Source organism: Protomyctophum bolini, assembly GCF_963924005.1.
Source record: "Protomyctophum bolini genome assembly, chromosome: 4".
Taxonomy (NCBI): domain Eukaryota; kingdom Metazoa; phylum Chordata; class Actinopteri; order Myctophiformes; family Myctophidae; genus Protomyctophum; species Protomyctophum bolini.
In genome coordinates, this window is record NC_137865.1 from 22,945,505 (window position 1) to 22,964,758 (window position 19,254).

General features: G+C 43.8%; 1 protein-coding gene across 2 annotated transcripts in view; it reads right to left on the reverse strand.

Moving 5' to 3' along the window:
* Positions 1-19,254, reverse strand: part of furinb (furin (paired basic amino acid cleaving enzyme) b) — a 125,689-nt gene that overhangs the window by 24,561 nt on the left and 81,874 nt on the right. For both annotated transcript variants that reach the window (XM_080761862.1, XM_080761863.1), the window contains exons 7-9: positions 10,370-10,458; positions 7,986-8,158; positions 667-879 (exon numbers count right to left, since the gene is read on the reverse strand). In XM_080761862.1, the coding sequence (XP_080617988.1) occupies positions 667-879; positions 7,986-8,158; positions 10,370-10,458 (475 nt within the window). The remainder of the gene's footprint in view (positions 1-666; positions 880-7,985; positions 8,159-10,369; positions 10,459-19,254) is intronic.

Consider the following 19,254-nt stretch of genomic DNA (forward strand, 5'->3'; position numbering starts at 1 on the left):
CAGTCGAAGTGTCCTTGAGCAAGATGCTGAACCCCTACTCCCGATGTATGGTTGGTGCCTTGCATTGGTTTCCGCTGCCATCGGTGTATGAAAGTGTGTGTGAATGGGTGAATGCACACCCAATGCACAATCTATGTAAAGCGCCTTGGATAAAGGCGCTATATAAATGCACCATTTACCATTTAGATTATGTGAAAGAAATTCTATGATATACTACATTTAATAAATACCTTTTGTTTAGCGTTTTCTATTAATTTTTTTCACAGAATGAAAGGTTTTCTGATCATGACTCACCGGGATCCTGGATGGCTTGATTCTACAGTAGGTTTCAAATAAATCATATAAATATTTTTGTAAATCTGGGAAAAATGAATGGCCAATTTTTCAGTGGAACCAGAAAACCACTCCCACTGCTATGCTCTATATTCCTGCAGGGGAAATTCAGTTTCACCCAGCTGCTGGCTGCTCGGATGATTATAATGAGCAGTTAGGGGTTAAATATAATTTGATTGTAGGTAGACGGAGAGAACACCAGACCTTACACACTCAGCCACGGCCGTCTGAATGCTTCGTCTGCTTGTTTGTCATTTGTTTGTTTACAGGGTTTGTCTCAAGGGTATGTCGAGTGTACGTGCAGTGCTTGCGCGCCGTTGCCTGACTACCCACTATCTGTTTCTCGCTGGGGTTTCCGGAGCTGAAGGTGGTGGCGAGGGTGGAGGAGCAGGCCTCGCTGTACCAGGGCACGTTGCCGTACTGGGTGGTGCTGCTGATGGACAGGGTGTAGATGCTGTTGGTGTAGCCGTCACAGTTGCAGCTGTCCTTCTCCCTGCCACCGTTGCCCGATGCCCACACGAAGATGGAGCCCAGTCCGCCGCGACCCTGGAAAAAAGGCAAAGAACACATGTAAGTGAAGGTACATCTGAAAGAGAGGCCATTAGTGGGAGAGGAGGAGAGAGAGAGAGAGAGAGACACTCGTATATGAAGAGTGATTAAAGTGTGAAGAATTACCCTCGCCAAAGATGTTCTCCCTCAAGCAATAAAAGCCTGCTATAACTTGCTGCATCCGCTAAGACACTGCATTGTAGGCATAAATGTTATTAATACATCATAATGCCTGACAATTTACCGTGGCAGCGAGACGGATAACAAACAGATGAAATGTAATTACAAAGTGTACTCAAGCTGACTTTAATTTGGGAGACTGATAAACGAGCAGTGGCTATTGGAAAGTAGAACAAGATAGAACAAGACAGGGGGGGAGGAAGGCACCCAAAATGTGCAGATCGTTCTCACATAATCCCATTAGCGGGGGTCCGCATTTAAAAAGAAAATGAAACAATGAAGTGGAACGAAGCATAGAATGTGAAGATCAGCAACGCAGGCAGAGGTTAAAGTAACTGAGTACGTTTACTCAAGGTACTTTTAATTTACTTGAGTATTTGCATTTCTTAATTCTTACTACTCTGCTACATCTCAGAGGCACATTTTTACTCACATTTTTACTTGACAGCTTTAGTTACTATGTAGATCTGGTGATTTAAAAAAAGTTTAGTATTTCTACTATCAACTATTTTGATGCCAATTATTTTACAAGTAACATTTAATTGAAACTGAAAAATGTAATAAGGGCCTTTTGCTAGTAATATAATACCAGTAAGACGCGCAAACGCGGGAAGCGAACGCAGCTCGTACATATTTGGGTTCTTTTAAGATTTATTTTTAAGTTATTTAAGTCTCATGTCACCATGACTCAGCCATAACCATATAAGGAGTCCACAAAGCAGCTATACGTCCAAATATGGAGTGTGTTGCATCAATCACAAACAAATCACTCAGCTCCATATATGGGCACAAAGGGGGGACACACGCACGCACAGACATGATCTGCTAGGTCTCATAGTAAGTGCTCACTGCGTTCGCAATAATGATGTTCTTTTCTAATGGTTTGAGCCTAAATCACCACTCTGATATAACCAGTTTCAAGTAATTTCTGTCTGGCTTCTAAAGTAGTTTCAGCTACAGCACCACTGATGTGGCTGGTGTTACTATTTAGCCACCACAACGTTTTGGTTACACTTTTATTTCAGTCCATATACTGTATCTATATCATATGACATATAATCCCTCCCCAATTATGTATTGCCCAAGTAGGGCAATACATAATTATGACATCACTGGTACCACCAAATCAGTTGGGCTGTTCTGAGAGAAATTTCCATAAAAACCAATTTATGATGAGAAAGTTGTTCAAAATTGGGTATTTGTGGGGATAGAAGACACAGGGAGCATCAAAAACACAAACATATGGGAAAAGTTGAAATTCATGATATAGGAACTTCCAGTAAAAAGTACTTCTTCCACAACTGCACGTATCATTCCCATTAGCAATGCAGGGGTTCATATTTCAAAGAAAATGTATGGGAACGTTTCATAGCATGTGAACAGCAGCAACCCCCGGCACGGACTCTATACAATAAAATCTTTCTTTGGGTGGAATAAAAATGATAACACTACAAAACCCAGAAGGGGCGAGGGAACACGACCAGGAGGCTGGTGAGAGGTGTGATATATTCCTCTCACAGAGAAAGGGATAATGAAGTAGATAATGATCAACACTAGTGCAGTGTATGTTCCGAGCGTGGCCATTCGGAACACATGGCCATTTGGAGCTTGTAGCTGCTTGGAAGGCACGGCTGTTTAGAACGGGCCAATTACTTAGCTGCTGCTTGCTCCGTTCCCTGACGGGGTGTGCCTGTTCGGAGCACATGGTCATTCTGGGTAGTTTGAGTACTTGCCCCCCCCACCCCCACGACTCCTCCCCCCACCCACCTAAAGGGCTGCTTGCCGTGCTCTCGAGAACCAATCTTCCAATCGACTTCATATCTCAACACTGAACTGAACACACTAGGGTTCTTAGCGATACACACCACATAAATGTGAAGGCGATCGGATGAAGTCTAGAGATATGTGAAAGAAAGACACGCACACAAACACATTTGTAGATAGGCAGAGAACAGAGACAATGGTTAGGATGGGGATGGATGGCTCACTCCGTTTCACACCATGCCTAAGCTCCAGCAGAGCCTGAGATGAGAAAGCAGTGCTGTGGAAGTAACATCAACAAACTCCAAAGCATCGTCGCGCAACAGGCACACACACACACGCACGCTTACAACACTCTCTTCCGCAAGCGCACAAACACAAAACCCTCTCACATATGCATGAACACAAACACAAAACACCGTCGTCAACAAGCTCTTGTCATTATAGATTCAAAGAAGCCGCTGTGAATGTTTTCCTTGTCGCTTGTTTGGGGACCAGCAGCCGCTCTTCATGAATACAATAAGCACTAACCACTTTTCTCACTTATCAACACCTTTCTGGACGGCTTCCTGCCGGGGAAATAATGATTCAAGAGCGTTTCCAAGCTCATCCTTGAATCTCAAGAAGACTTGTGCTCCTGTAATTTAACTTTCCTCATACAAAAAAAGCATCATGCTGCAAATGTTTGTTGTTGTGTCGCGATATATTTCTGAGACACTATCAGACTTAAAATGGGTTATTCCACTTTAAAACGTGTTTGGGGGTCATTAGTTTCCATAACCCGCATTCTACACTTTTAATCCCTTGTCTCCCCCTGCGTAATATGCTAAACCCGCTATTTTTTTTATGCGTTTAATTCACCGTTTTGTAATAATTTAAAAGAAATAGTGGATTTGTCGCGAACCTGGTGACGAGGCGGACACGTTATGATGACGTAACCGGAAATCAACCAACCGCCGGCTTGCAAGTGCTTCTGGGAAACTGAGCCCAATCTTAGCTCACTTTGATCTTCGACTATGACCCGGATCACGGAAGTGGCTTTTTTATCCCGGCTCAATAACTAATCATTGGACTGTTTTCAAGCAGATTTTCATGGATCAAAGCAAGCCCCCAGTGCAGCTCTCCAACGTTGAAGTAGCCTGATTGTCAGACTCTGAGAGCCTCAGTGCGCTCAGTCGAGTGGGTGGGGTCTATGGGCTGGAAACCAGGCTAACGTTGAAGCACTGGGCCCTAGTGGAATGAGCTGGGACTGCAGGCAGACCCTTGGAGTTATGAGGAGGAAACCCCGTGCAGCTGGGGTTTAACATTGAGCGCCCGTTTGCACTTTGGACACCAAATTTGGCCTGTATATGTCATATATTAATATAAAGCCGTACTAGTCCATTGTAACATTTTCTCATAAATGTTTTCATTATTGTATTATTTCATTTCCCCAAAGAATTATAAAACATAAATGAAATAAGTAATTGTAAAAACACGGCCTCCTCACACATTAGAACAACAGTCACCAGAACCAAGGACAGGTGTTTTCAATGAATCTAACATGGTTAAAATGGAGTTTGAACTTAACCCCAAACATGTTTGAAAGTGATATATCCTTTTAAACACTTTGGGGCATTTGCCACAAATTCCCTCACTGGGAGCTGTGTACAGGGTGTACCTCCCCAAAATCTAAATGTATTGGTCAGCAGTGACAGCAAGTGGCATTACGAATAGATTGTGAGAAAATGTTAAATAGAGAAAATTAAAAGGTAAGAGAAAAAATTGATTAATGGATTCTACCATGTGCACTGCAGTTGTGCACTAAATGTCAGGCTTACTTTGAATTGCACCCAAGTGGTGGTCTTCAAGCTGTGATTGATGCTCTTAACGTTCAAGCCGCATTTATAGTGGCCGCACACCCCTGCAGCAGGTTACAGGGGCTAACTGGTCATACTTGCAGCATCAGGGGTTATCTCAGTAAAACCCGAAAGGTCCTGTTGTGCTGCTGTCAGGTAATAATTGCTCTGCAACACGCGTGCCACATAGTAGGCTTGTGATGAATGACTCACTCACTTCCATAAAAAAGAAAATCCACCATTTCACACGTGCATGTGCCAATTGCTTTCCAATTTTTCTCTTCTTTTAATCTAAACCCTGCTCTGCATCAGCTATTTCTCCTCAATTTCTCTCTCCGAGCCAGTCTGGCATTGCTCATTTCACCATCTTGCTAATGTCTCTATCTCTCTTAATAATTGTATGCCGCTCAGGGCGCTGACACATGAGAAGCGATGGCATTAGCCTTAGATGACTCGTTGGGCTGATGGCTCCCTCCGTGACTCGTCTGGGTCGAAGAGGACAAAAAGGAGTCATTTAACTCAGAGCATGAAGAGATAAGAGTATGGTCTATTGGTCTACTCTTACCCCGTCTGCTGTTAAAAAGACCTTTGCTGCCTTTTTTTGTTACACAGAAAACAATCCTCATTATACCACAGGTCGTTTCGAGGAAGTAAAACAAAGAATTCGGCTGCTCTGTTTTCCCAGAGCGCTAGCAAACTCGGTGGCTAGGCTAGCTAGTTTCTTGGGACATTTGTGGTCGTACTTCAGTGATGCTTGCGGAACTCGACTTCGTCTCGTTCCTTACCGCATCACTGTCGTGGCAATAATCACGTTAAACCACACCCTCTCGTGTAATATTGCTTAAGTATTCATTGATCTGTTTGTATTGTAACTCACAAAGCTCTCAGAATTAAAAGTTGCAATCCAGAACTTATTTGAATGAATAAAACAATATTGTATATACATGCAATATAACTAGTACTGCAGTGGTTGTAGCTGGTCTCCCTACTCTTCCATTGAGAAATGTAGCTTTAACAACTTTAACCCTAAATCAAGGATACTCAAATACAAATCTTGAAGGGCCACAAATATTTTTTTGAAGGTCCGTCTATTGAAGTCTGTCAAATAAGACAATTAAGAAGTTTATACAAATCGGATCCCATCACAACCAACGACTTAACAATACTGGGTTTTACTAGTATGAAAAATAACATTTGTCACATTGACAAGTATTCCTCTCCAACAATCCTGTTAATAATCACACACACACGCAGACACACACGCACACCCACGCACGCAGTGAATACAACAGAGACAGACTTGCAGTAACTCGAGAAAACTATAATTTGCTCAGCGTCTACAGAGAGGTGTGCCGGTAATGGACTGGTCTGCCTATTGAGGACCCGTGCCCTATATACTCAGTTGACCATGTCCCCCAACTCCTTAAACATTCGCCCACCAGAATATGATTATTGTAACTCCCTCCATACTGGCCTACCGGCATGCGCACTTAAGCCTCTCCAACTGATTCAAAATGCCACAGCTTGCTTGGTCTTCAACAAGACAAAATTCTCACATGTCTCCCCCCTTCTCCGCTCCTTCCATTGGCTCCCTGTCGCTGCCCGCACAGAATACAAAACTCTGATGCTGGCATTCAAACCAACCAAAGGTATGGCTCCCCCATATCTTGCAAGTCTGATCCAACCCTACAAACTAGGCCTGTCAAAAAAAATCGATTCGATGCTGTCCGATTCAGAATCGATTCTCATTTTCCAAAAATCGATTAAAAAAAAAAAAAAAAAAAAAACTTTTTTTTTTTTTTTTTTCACAAATGTACCTGTGCATGCAATGCATTATGGCCTGGGTTTCTGCATAGTGCATTTACTACCAGCTACGCTAAGCCTGCCAATTGTATTTATTTTACACCTGTTTTAATACTAATGTATTGTTCTGGTATTGAGTGAGAAGAGATTTTGTAACTTTTGTACTGGTTCAAATTTGTGCAAGCTAAATACATGAGACATGTTCTTACTCTTGGATTTAACCTTTGTGTGTTTAAATCATTCAGTTGATAAAACCTTTACAATTTTACAAGCTTTTTACTAAATGTACTCTGCTTTCATGCCAGAAGACTGGAGTAGATCATGCTAAAATTCAATTTAATTGTTTTTAATAAAATAAAATAAACTGCTTTAGAATCGAAAAAAATCTTTTTTGAATCGAGAATCGGAAAAATCGAAAAGATCGTTTTTGAATCGAATCGTCACCCCAAGAATCGGAATCGAATCGAATCGTGGGACACCTAAAGATTCGCAGCCCTACTACAAACCCTCCCGCGCACTCAGATCAGCCAACGCAGGGAAGCTGGAAGTACCTTCACTAAAAACGCCGGGACAATGCTCCACACGTCCCAAACTCTGCTCCCTTCTGGCTCCAAAACTATGGAATGCACTTCCCATTACAATCAGAACTGCAGCCTCACTCTCAATCTTCCGCCGTAGTCTGAAAACCCACCTCTTCAGACTCCATCATGGCCTGTAGCACTTTCCCTACAGGCATATGCAAAGGCCCAATTTATGTAACTTAGATTAGCATTTTACGTAGACTTAGATAGCATTTTATGTAGACCAAAAAAGGAGAAAAAAATAATTCCGGTACCTGCTCTCCTGTGTCTACTGTCTACTCCTGCTGAAACCACCAGCTTGTTGTTCTGTTGTTCATCAATGTGTTGCTCATGCCTTTTTGTTCTTGCTTAATGTGAGTCGCACTGGATTAAGAGCGTCTGCTAAATGCCTAAATTGTAAATTGTAATTTGATGCTGGGGTTAAGACTATTATGGCCGATTAACACCCAAAAATCTATCACGCTGCCCGTTTGGCGAATAACGAATGATGTTACATATTTTGTGTAATGTTATACATGTTTTGGACCAGACACTGACACGTTGAGTCTCCTCAGACTCACCTTGGTGACCCCCTGGAGGAAGGCCTCCTCAGACTCACCTTGGTGACCCCCTGGAGGAAGGCCTCCTCAGACTCACCTTGGTGACCCCCTGGAGGAAGGCCTCCTCAGACTCACCTTGGTGACCCCCTGGAGGAAGGCCTCCTCAGACTCACCTTGGTGACCCCCTGGAGGAAGGCCTCCTCAGACTCACCTTGGTGACCCCCTGGAGGAAGGCCTCCTCAGACTCACCTTGGTGACCCCCTGGAGGAAGGCCTCCTCAGACTCACCTTGGTGACCCCCTGGAGGAAGGCCTCCTCGGACTCACCTTGGTGACCCCCTGGAGGAAGGCCTCCTCGGACTCACCTTGGTGACCCCCTGGAGGAAGGCCTCCTCAAACTCACCTTGGTGACCCCCTGGAGGAAGGCCTCCTTGGCCAGCTTGGCAGGTCCGTCCACTGTCTTGCCGTCGTCCTCAGGGCCCCAGCTGGCGCTGTAGATGTGGATGTGCTGCGCGTTGAGGCTGAGCGAGCGGGCCTCCACCACGTCCGTCACTTCCCCGTCTAGCATGCGCACGCCTGGGGAATACACGCACGCACACACACACAAGCACGCACGCACATCAAACAATGACGGAGTGACAGGGGAGTCGAGGGGATTTGGAATTCTAGCTTCAGATGTCCACGAAAGAGCCAAAATGAAAGTGACAGATAGTACGCAAGTGGACGCGGAACAGAGCTTGTCGTAAAAGGGGGAAATAAAGAGAGAAATCAGTCAGGCCGCAGATTCCCATTTTATCTGCTGTCACAATAGAAACAGTGACAGGAAAAACAAAAGAATTTCCGAGAGCGCTGCAGTGCCGTAATGAGTAACTCTACGCTGCCTCATGCACGTGTGTCTGTGCACCGCCTGGCACACAATTCTATTGTCACATAAACAATAAATGCAGCTGTGCCGGCGCCATCAAACACACAAACAGACAGACTGTGTGGAGGAGGCTGGAGCCCAGGTGGGAGCTATGCTTCCCCACAGGCGACCTCAGGGGTTGACGTCTTACCAGTGGTGCCGCTGTGTCCGCGAGGGGCCAGAGGGGTCTCTCACCGCGCGTCACCTTTCATCATACCTGAACAACGGCCCTTTTGATGTGTGGCGCCTCAGGTCAGCGAGCTGAACATTAACGGCAGCACAGAGGCGTGAAATGAACCGGTTTCAAATAAGGGCCATTACAGTTACACGACCCCCTCTCCCCGGACCCCGGTATGACTGATGATGCCCTCATAAAGACTTCAATAATCCACGTTCGAGGAAACCTGCCCGCGCCGCCCGCGGGCGCCGAGTGCTTGTGAGGGATAGCGCCGCCGGGGACTGTAATCATTTTTAGTGGCGTGTAGGTAGAAGTCTAGCGCAATTCATAAAATAAAAAAAACCAAATGCCAGCCTGTAGTATAAATGGTGGCGGTGGTGGTATACTGTGGGATGTTTTTACTTGAGCATCATTATGTGCGATTCACCGCAACGCAGCTGTAATGATGATTGCCGTCGTAAAAGGCTCTCATCAACCTCCAACTGCACGGCGGCAAGCCCGTGGATAGTACGGTGTTACCTTCCTCTCCAGTTAGAGGTGGTATATACTATATCATATCATATCATATCATATACGTTGGTCCATGTGTGTCCGTGTGTGTGAGGAGGGTCAATTACAGTGGGTAAACACAAATCGTTGCTCAATACGGATGTTGCAATTAAGCTCTGAAACCCCACCACCCTCACCCTCCAACACACACACACACACACACACACACACACACACTATGTGCTCACATACACGCGGCACATGTGCGCCGCTCGCCACCGCTATATTACGGCGCACAGCTGTTTATAAACAATCTGGCGATCTCGTGGCATAAACGAATTGGCGGGGGAATAATGGATGAGGGGGAGCGGGGCCAATGGGCTTGCGAATGTTGTGACGAATGTTTAATGAAGACAGAGAGGGAGAGTTACAAGCAACATCTGCGGATGGGACCGCCACGGGCCCCACCGAGTCTTATTGGCTGCCTCTGACAGATTGTTTAGTGGCAAAAGTTTGTAAAAAGGCTCATCTGAAGATGCTCTGTGAAGGGAGCGAACTTATTCGAGAGGAAAAAACAACAACAGGTGAATTCACCGAGGACTATTTCCTAATAGACGATGGCGCGTGGGTGATCAATGTTCAAACCGTGTGCACACCTGGCTTTTAATAGCGTGTAATTTCTACGGTTGCGTAGAGACCTGTGGTCTGGTGGGACGAGAACAGATGCCAGGTGAAATTACATATCTTCTTTTAGGAATCGGGATAACGAGCCGACGCTCTGACAGCAGATGTCCAAAAAACCTGTGTGTCTATCCTAGCATGCATGCAGACAAAAGGTTCAAGCAGGCCAACTCCACTTTCTCTGTAAATATGCCTTATGATTCTACTGAGCTTTATTAATGTTTGGTTTGTTCATATTTTGTTCATTCACTCACTTTATTATGTTTTGTATTGTAGTATTATATGTAGTACTGATGAGCCGAATACAATGGACCACAGTGGAAACAAGCAGCTGGGGATTTTTGTGTTATCTTTAGCTGTGACCTTTGACTGTAATTCCTGTGCTGTTAATAATTGTGTGTATACATATGGTTAACAGATTTGGATACATTTAAAAAACTCTTAATGAATGTGGTTGACTGTGAAATTGTGAATTATTGTGTGTTAAGTCTAACAGTGTTCGTATTTTGCATTCCAGATCATGCCTTATACCCACCTCCGATCTTGGCATTGTACGCCACACCCACACCACACACACCGTTGTTGGCTGCAGCTGCAACCTCTCCCGCACAGCGAGTGCCATGCCTGCCGAGAGAGAGAGAGAGAGAGAGAGAGAGAGAGAGAGAGAGAGAGAGAGAGAGAGAGGGGGGGAGAGAGAAGAACAGGTTCATGAACCAAGGCTAATAATAGACAGGAGAATGATTAAAGACCCACAGCCAGGGGAAAAAATCACGTTATGTTTGGTTAATGTCTTAACGCCTACCCGTAAAAAGACTGTTAATGTTCTTTACACTCTGCATACCAAATCTCTCTAAAGCATAAATAGAGAGTTTAATAAACAAAACTCTGGTTTTCAGTACTCACTAAAATACCGTGGACCACACATTGCTGATAGAAAGATGTCATATTGGTTTTGATCCTGGTTTAAAAAGTATCTCTCTGAGAGACATCAATGTGTTAAAGTTGGAGGTGTAAAATCAGAGTTCCTTTTTCTAAAGGAGTACCCCAACGCTCGACTTTGGGTCCTATACTATTCATTATATATGATATGATGTGTTTAATTACAGACATTACAGACCTGTAATATACATTTGTATACAGATGATACAATCTTATATTGTTTCTCAGACTCTGTGGAGAAATCTACTCATATGCTGCAACTATGCTGCAAAATTGGTTTTAAATGCTGAAAAACCACATTTATGGGCCTTTTTCTTTTTTTTACAAAGGGAAGAGTTTTAAATGAAAATTATCCTCAGCTATACACCTCAACTGGCACCACCATTGAACGAGTACCTTATTATAAATACCTCCGGATCCGGCTGGATGAGAAACTTTCTTTTAAAGGGACACTTCACCCTTTTTGCAAAAAAATATATGTTAATGACGTTTAGAAGCTTTAGATCACTTTCCTGGGGATATTTATGTGTGTAATATGTGGTTTTAGATATTTTAGATTGTAGCAGTGAGCCTGTTGTCTCTGATGTCATGGACACTGGTCTCACTACCTTCCTGGACTACAATTCCCATAATTCTTTGGTGCACTGCTCCTCCTTGTGGATAGGGGGAGAGCTGTCTTACTGAGACAACATGTAGTCCAGGAAGGAAGTGAGCCCAGTGTCCATGACATCAGAGACAACAGGCTCACTGCTACAATCTAAAATATCTAAAACCACATATTACACACATAAAGACCCCCAGGAAAGTGTTCTAAAGCTCCTAAACGTCATTAACATATATTTTTTTGCAAAAAGGGTGAAGTGTCCCTTTAACACACACACATTAAAATGTTTACAAAGAAATTGCGAATGAAGCTTGGCTTTTTTTTTATCACAATAGATTCTGCTTTCCATGGCCTACTAGAAAGAGACTAATTGAGGCACTATTCATCTCTGCTTTGGACTATGGGGACATTATATACAGAAGCGCATCAGCTACCACACTTAAAAGCTTGGACCCAGTTTATCATTCTGCCCTCAGATTTATAACAGGTGGCAGCTATAACACCCATCACAGCATACTGTACAATATGGTTGGTTGGCCCTCCCTTGCGACAAGGAGAGACCAACATTGTTTTTTATTCATCTATAAAACTCTAGTCTAGTAGCCAGAATGTGAACCCAGACATGTTGAGTACACCAACGTTTTATGTTAGAAATGTTTAGTATGGGTCCCCAGCATGTAGAAACTGCCGGATGCTAACTTGCATACTGTATGTTGAGCAATTTTCATAATTGGCATAATATTTGACCATACCATTAACAACCTATAAGGAAAATAAATCAAAATGTCATATGCTACATACATTTATGTAGCATGTGCCATTTGCCAGGGTTTTTTTATGATGCTGAATCCATTCCAAGCACAAAATACACTCCTTAGGCTAAAACGGCCATAGCCGTAATCACAAATGTGATGATGTCAGCACATTTGTAGCTATGGCCGTTTATAGCCCAAGGAGTTTTTTTTGTTAAACTAATGCTTGGAATGGATTCAGCATCATGAAAACCCCCTAATTTGACATGTCACATGCTACATAAAGCATGATGAAATTTGGAAATCTTTGCCTTATATAGGTTGTTAATGGTATGGTCACATATTATGCCAATTATGAAAACTGCTCAACATATGCAAGTTAGCATCCGGCAGTTTCTACATGCTGGGGATCCATACTAAACTTTTATTTTATTTTTTATCCCACGATTTTGTAACCCAGTGCCAATTATCTAAGTAATCCTGGGCGCTACACTTCCTCTGCCAACCTGGGGGGGCAGTGGACTGACCTCATGCCTCCTTCTATGCATGAGGAGTCCAAGCTGCTTCTTTTCACCTGACAGAGGGGAATTTCCCCGGCCGGACGTAGCGCGTGGAAGGGACACGTTATTCCGACCAGTTCCTTTCCCCTCCATCAGGCGCCCCGGCTGGCCAGGGGGAGGTAGTTTTAGAGAGCAGGATTACGGCATGTTTTTGTGAGGGTATCTACCCTAGGGGACACGGGGAGAACATGCAAACTCCACACAGAAAGGCCCTATCGCCAACCCCCACCTCGGGTATGGGCACTGATGACGCAGAGGAGGGAACACGCCGCCAGTGCCCACAGCGTCCCCAGCGGGAATCGAACCCAGGACCTTCTAGCTGTGAGGCGACAGCACTACCAACTGTGCCACCGTGCCCCACATACTAAACATTTCTAACATAAAACATTGGTGTACTCAACATGTCTGGGTTCACAATGGGGCTCTATGGGCTGGCAAGAGTTCACCTTCTTATTTAAACGCTCTTTTACAATGGAGAACTATTTCTTATCATACACGCTCTCAAGATTATTTGATGCTAGTTGAGACCACACATGCCTCCACTAAGTCTGGAAAATCTGCTTTCAAGTGCTCTGCCCCACACACTTTGAACACCTTATAGACTTCACTCAAGTACAGCTCTCTTCCTTCTCTAGGTTGCTTTCAATTGGACATATCAACTTTGATAAATCTCAATTGTACCTGTTTTAATTGATGTTGATTCATTATGTGATTAAATGTTCCTCTATTAATTTATTTTATTCATCTATGTTTTGTTTTTAGTTTTTCCTTTGTCTCCTCTCCCCCACATTTTTACATTGTACATTATTGATGTGTTTTGTTGTTGTAATCTCGGCACAGCTGAAAAAGAGGGTCCGAGCCCTGAGTGTGTTCTCTAAATTAAAATTGAAATAAAAAAAGACGGTGGATACGCAGGCAATTCAGACAGCGTGTGACGTCACAGACCGAAGCCTCAGTAAAGGCAGCATTAGGCCGGGGCTCCACTGAGTCCGTTGCGTTGCGTTTGGACAGCGGCAAAAAATGAACACCGTCCAGGCGGCGTCCAAGCGCTGCAGTGGAGCTTCGGCGTTAGTCGAGTGAGGAGCAAACAAGCGCTCTCCCCAAAATAAATGTCATCGTCAATGAGGAAGTGACTGGCTTGTTGTTTGGTGGATGTTCTAAATTCTGGAGCATCAAACATATGCATAATTCATAGGATTTGGAGTACTAATTGAAAAACAGAAGAGTGAGGTTTTAAGCCTTTTTAAGTAGATGATTTAAGCCACAGAATGGATCATGTGGACACTGGACACAGACAAAAATAAATAATTACCCCATCTCCAGCTATACACTGCTAGTAAGAATGAAGTATGGAGTTTCTCTGAGAGTCACTCATGAGTCGTGACAGTGAGGTGAAACTTAGGGACAGAAAAAAACGTATTCGGCTTCATCTTCACTGGCCGCTGGCCATCCCAGTGAAATATGAGAGGTTATTGATGACTGTGAATTATTCACAAGAACCCCCATTAATATTTTACGAGGGCTGCCGAGTTGTCAGAGAACAAGCAGATGCCATAACACCAACTCCCCTTTATAGAATGTTGTATGGATATTATTAAACAATGCACAGCCACAGGCTGTAACCAGCTACTTGCTTTATTAGTAACTAAAAGCAAATCGTCAGCACACTTTATAGAATAGATACAGCCGAATACAAAACGTTGTCTTCAGGTTGCTTCAGGCTCTAGACAATATTATGATCACTGTTAATGAAATGGCTTTAATTTCCATGGAGGCAATATCGTGCGGCCAATGCCAGTGAAATGCACGAAAAAACAAAGAAGAAGACTCCCTTGGCCCACCAAGAAGTAATGAAATTCTGTTCTGTAGTCCGGGGCTGATCCATAGAGTAATAAAGGGATAGAGACCGAACCGGTCCTGTTCTGTAGTCCGGGGCTGTAATAAAGGGATAGAGACCGAACAGGTCCGGTTCTGTAGTCCGGGGCTGATCCATAGAGTAATAAAAGGATAGAGACCGAACCGGAGCGACTACTCATTTCAGTGGAAGTTGCTCAGTGGCGTTTTGAAGCACCCGGAAGAACTGTCGCTCAATGTTAAACCCCAGCTGCACGGGGTTTCCTCCTCATAACTCCAGGGGTCGGCCTGCAGTCCCCGCTCTTACCACTAGGGCCCAGTGCTTCAATGTTGGAGAGCCTCAGTGGGGGCTTGGGCTGATCGCGGGAGGAGGTGGAGTATCAGTGAGATCATGGATTAAAGTTTTATAAGCTTTTAACAAATTTTTGAGCAGAGAAACGATAATAATAAGCGTGTGCACGGCCGCGTGCACGGCCGTGTGCACAGAGGATTCGGATGTACAGTAGGCTGTCTAACGTGAGTTAAAAGAAAAAAGATTTTTTTTTTTTTACAAATATTATTTGAATTACTGGATTAAATAACATTAATCAAAAACAATATTTCTCGTTTAGGCAAACTGGGCAAACAGGCTAAAAATGACACTTCGTGTTCTTGGCAAAAATTGTTGCGACTGCAGGTCCCATTTACTATGAAATCATGCAATTCCCGTCAGTGTATCGCTCAAAATCCCCATACATGGGAAAGCCCCCATATAATGGTGCCCAGATCTCGTGAGTCGTGACATCACATGACATCATCAGATAGGAGATCCCTGATGTCATAGTAATTGTGATATGCTGTCACAATTAAGCCCATATATGGATCCCTAATGTCATCAATATTGGCCAGAAACTCTACATCTGACCTCAAACCTTGATCCTTCCCCATCCATCATTCCTCTTCGATGTCTCCCTTTTGACTGATACCTGTCCATTCAAACTCTTGATGGGCCGGCCCCAAAGTTATTAGTGCAGCTGGCGAAAACTAGAGTTCTCAACAGGCCTGAAAATTAGGGCCCGGCCCTCATCAAACCCTGTACACTCAAGAGAATGTCCCCGCTACCACCCTTAGATCTCCATATACAGTATAGAGCTGACCTGTTCTGACATTCCATTATGTTGATCTGACCTCATCAAACCCTATGTACACTCGAGACATTCTCCTTATATGTCCAGTACAGAATTCATTCCATGTTAATCTGACTGCCCATGCTTAAGCGCAAGCGCTCGCCCAGCAGTCTGCCATCAACGAGGCGGATGCGTGCACGCGACCGGGCCCTTTGGGGCGAGGTTGCTTCTTGCACCCTAGCTAAATCAGTAGAGCATGCCCTGGGCTACATCTGTGCCAAATGTGGTGCTTTTAGACTGATTAGTGCAAAAAATATGCCTAAGGCCCGGGGACTATCGGCTGCAATATTGTCCATATATGTGATTATAGTCATTTAAGCTAATTATGAAAATTATGAAAATTGCTCAACATGCTGGGGACCCATACTAAACATTTCTAACATAAAACGTTGGTGTACTCGACATGTCCGGGTTCACAATGGAGCTCTATGGGCTGGCTACTAGACTATTAGGCGTCTTACTGGTAATAGTGGTAATAATATGTTGGTAATAATATGTTCAATTGGTTTGAGGCTTTGACAGTTCGTCTGCAATGTGAGGAGCATGCAAACGGTTGAAACAGAATGGACCGCTTGCCATTCGTCATTAGGTTATTACACCGCTTATTGAGATCATACCTTGATTATTGTAGAGATATATGATTAGGAGGCACTCCGTCTCATTCCGTTTCCCGGGACGTGCTGTGCACCGTAATCTGAACATCAGCAAATTATGAGCACTGTATTGTTTTGGAGGAAGCAGTAATTACAATTCCTTGTTGGATCCCGCCAGCTCCTTGATGGGCGAGTCAGAGGACAAAGTCATTTCACAGGGTCATAGTATGAATGTGTCTCCAGCTGTGATCCTGATTAGACTGGGGCTGACTCTCTCACTTAATTCCCACCCACTAATTCTCAATGCACTCGGTCGAACACATTTTTGCAAAGAACACTGCTATTGCTTTCTTCTGAATTAATGAGAATAAGTCTATGCTGAGATAACAAACAATATGTTCACATTGCGAGACAAAAGGCAAGGAACATAGAGCAGAGCTGAAGAAAAACTACCACCAAATTGCTTTTAAATGACGCTTTCTAACGTGGCATTTGTTACATGACCTTGGCTGGCAACAGGCATACTCACCAGATTCAAGTGATTTATTAACACGCAATAACGTGACATGACAAGGCTTATTTATTTAATGATAGATGACCTTAGCCTGGCACAGCATATGGCAAGATGTGATACATCACTAAAGCTATTAAAACCTAATCAAACTAATCAAGGGGTTAAGCTCTGGTACATTGTTGCACAGCTGTGGTACCTAGTTTATTTCAAAGTTAATTAATACCAAGGGGTCAACGACAACAACGATTGAAAACAATCTCGTAAATAAAGTGAATTAAATGTGTAATTTCCAGACTATGTTTGTCTATGGGACATTTGTCAAGACATTTTTTCTCAGGATACTCAGAGCAATCGTTGATCTTGCATGGCTTATCACTGAGGGGAACAGAGTGGCATTCCGACGCAGCGCCACACCGACGCATGTGGTTAGGGACAGGGTTAGCATTGTGGTTAGGTTTAGGGTTAGGGACAGGGTTAGCATTGAGTGCGTCGTAAAGACAGTGGTGCTGTGAATACACCATTACCTCACATTCTAATACTCCTTAATTAACCTTGCGTCAAAAAAGCCTGGAGGAAAGCCTGGTCTGTATTACTAAATCGCTGTATGTTATCTTACGGTCTAGGTGTGGTGTGGTTTAGACCGGATGATAAAAAAAAACCCTCTTATGTTTCTGGTTGGGGGTTCCGGGTTTTTCGACGTTGATTTGCTTTGAACCTCCCCGTTTGTTTTCAGTCTCGCCAGTCGCTACAAGTTGGAATAAAATATGGAATTATGGATGTAACAAATTGACTATTCCAAGAAGTACTTTAAGAAACCTGTCGGATTCATACGCAGCATCAAGGCTTTTATTGGGTACAGTAGGCCCTAAAACTATGGTAATCACAGGTAATTTTGGGTAATTTGCATGTTCCTGTCTGATGATGACTACAAACCAGTGACTACAACATGACGTGACATATCATCATGGCCACAGACGCCAGGGAAAGAAGGACGATTCCCGGTGGCCTGCCTCCTAGTGGCCTGGCTGGTTTTTTTTTGTTTTTTTTTTTTATCAGGTCAGGCCAGCAAAAAAGAAATCGCTCCTAAGCTCAGGCCAGGCCAGCCACAGTCAATTTCAATTCAATTCAGGCAGTGTTGCTGCAGCACAACTACGTTGTGTGTCTTGTGTTAATGGAGGGAAGAAGTTAATAATATAAATAAATAACATCAGATGGTACATTTATCATGTGAAATTACTGTAAAGGCCCCCAAAATGTCCCCCAAGGGCCCCGCGCGGTGTGGCCTGCCAGGGCGTATAACTCCCGGCCTGATTTGGAGTTCCACTCCGGGCCTGTCTGATGCTGAATAATAGATTAAGACTAATTAAGTATAATTGGATAATGAGAACTTACATAACCCCGGAGAAATGAAATAAATTTGATCCTAACATTCCTGATTTATGTTACTAGAATTTAGAGTTACTTCGCCACGCACTATGGGAAGAAGGACATTTCGGGAGTTGACTCCACATGTAGTAACGGATGGGTTATTAGTTATTATTATAGCACAATGACAATGATAACGTGCTGTTGTAGATTGTGAGAAAGGGATGTCAGAAAGCCAAGCGTTGTCAGTTTACTCACAGCACAGCACCGTCACTCCCGTCAGTTATTTCGTCCTGTATTGGTAGCCTATATTAGCCCAATATTGGCGTTAAGCATTTCACTTGAATAAAGTTGTGTGCGCACGTGCGGAGAAAGACAGTTATTTAATGAAACTGAAAATTATAACGTGCTGTCTCCTGTGTGTGTGTGTGTGTGTGTGTGTGTGTGTGTGTGTGCAAGGCAGGCGTGCGTGTGTGTGCAGGCGTGTGTACTCGGCTGTCGGCTGGCAGGCGAAAATAGCCAATGCGATCGTTGTAATGGTAAGATTTAGGCAGGAACCAAGTTCGTGCAAAGAACAATGTTGATGTAACTAAGGGATTAGTTGAGTCATTGATATTTTAAATACAGAGATTTAGAAGGAATAAGCGAAATCGCGAGCCTAGAATTCCTCTTCCTTGTTTTTGTCTTCTCCTGCGAGAGCCGAGAGAACAGTCAGATTCTGAATTTCTGAGAGCTGTGAGCCTATTAGAAGACAGGGCAGTGTTGCCAGGTTTGCGAATTGTAAGCGAGTTGTAGTGTATGTAAGTAGCGTGGTTAAAGGCCTTGTTTCTGGACCTGTTGGGGCAACAGCATAGGCAGCAGTGGTTAGTGTTCCGTGTAGGGAAGCCTCGGGGGTGTGGGTGATTGGGGCGATAATGTTTGTATTAAACAAATGCATTGCCGGCGTGAGTGTGGAAGGGAGGCAGTGTTAGTGCCAGTGCAAAGACTATTGTTTGACGGCTGGTGTTCAGCGTTGGCGAGGGCCTAGGAGATAGCGTTGGAACACTGCAAAGGGTAAGTGTGTGACGTCACTG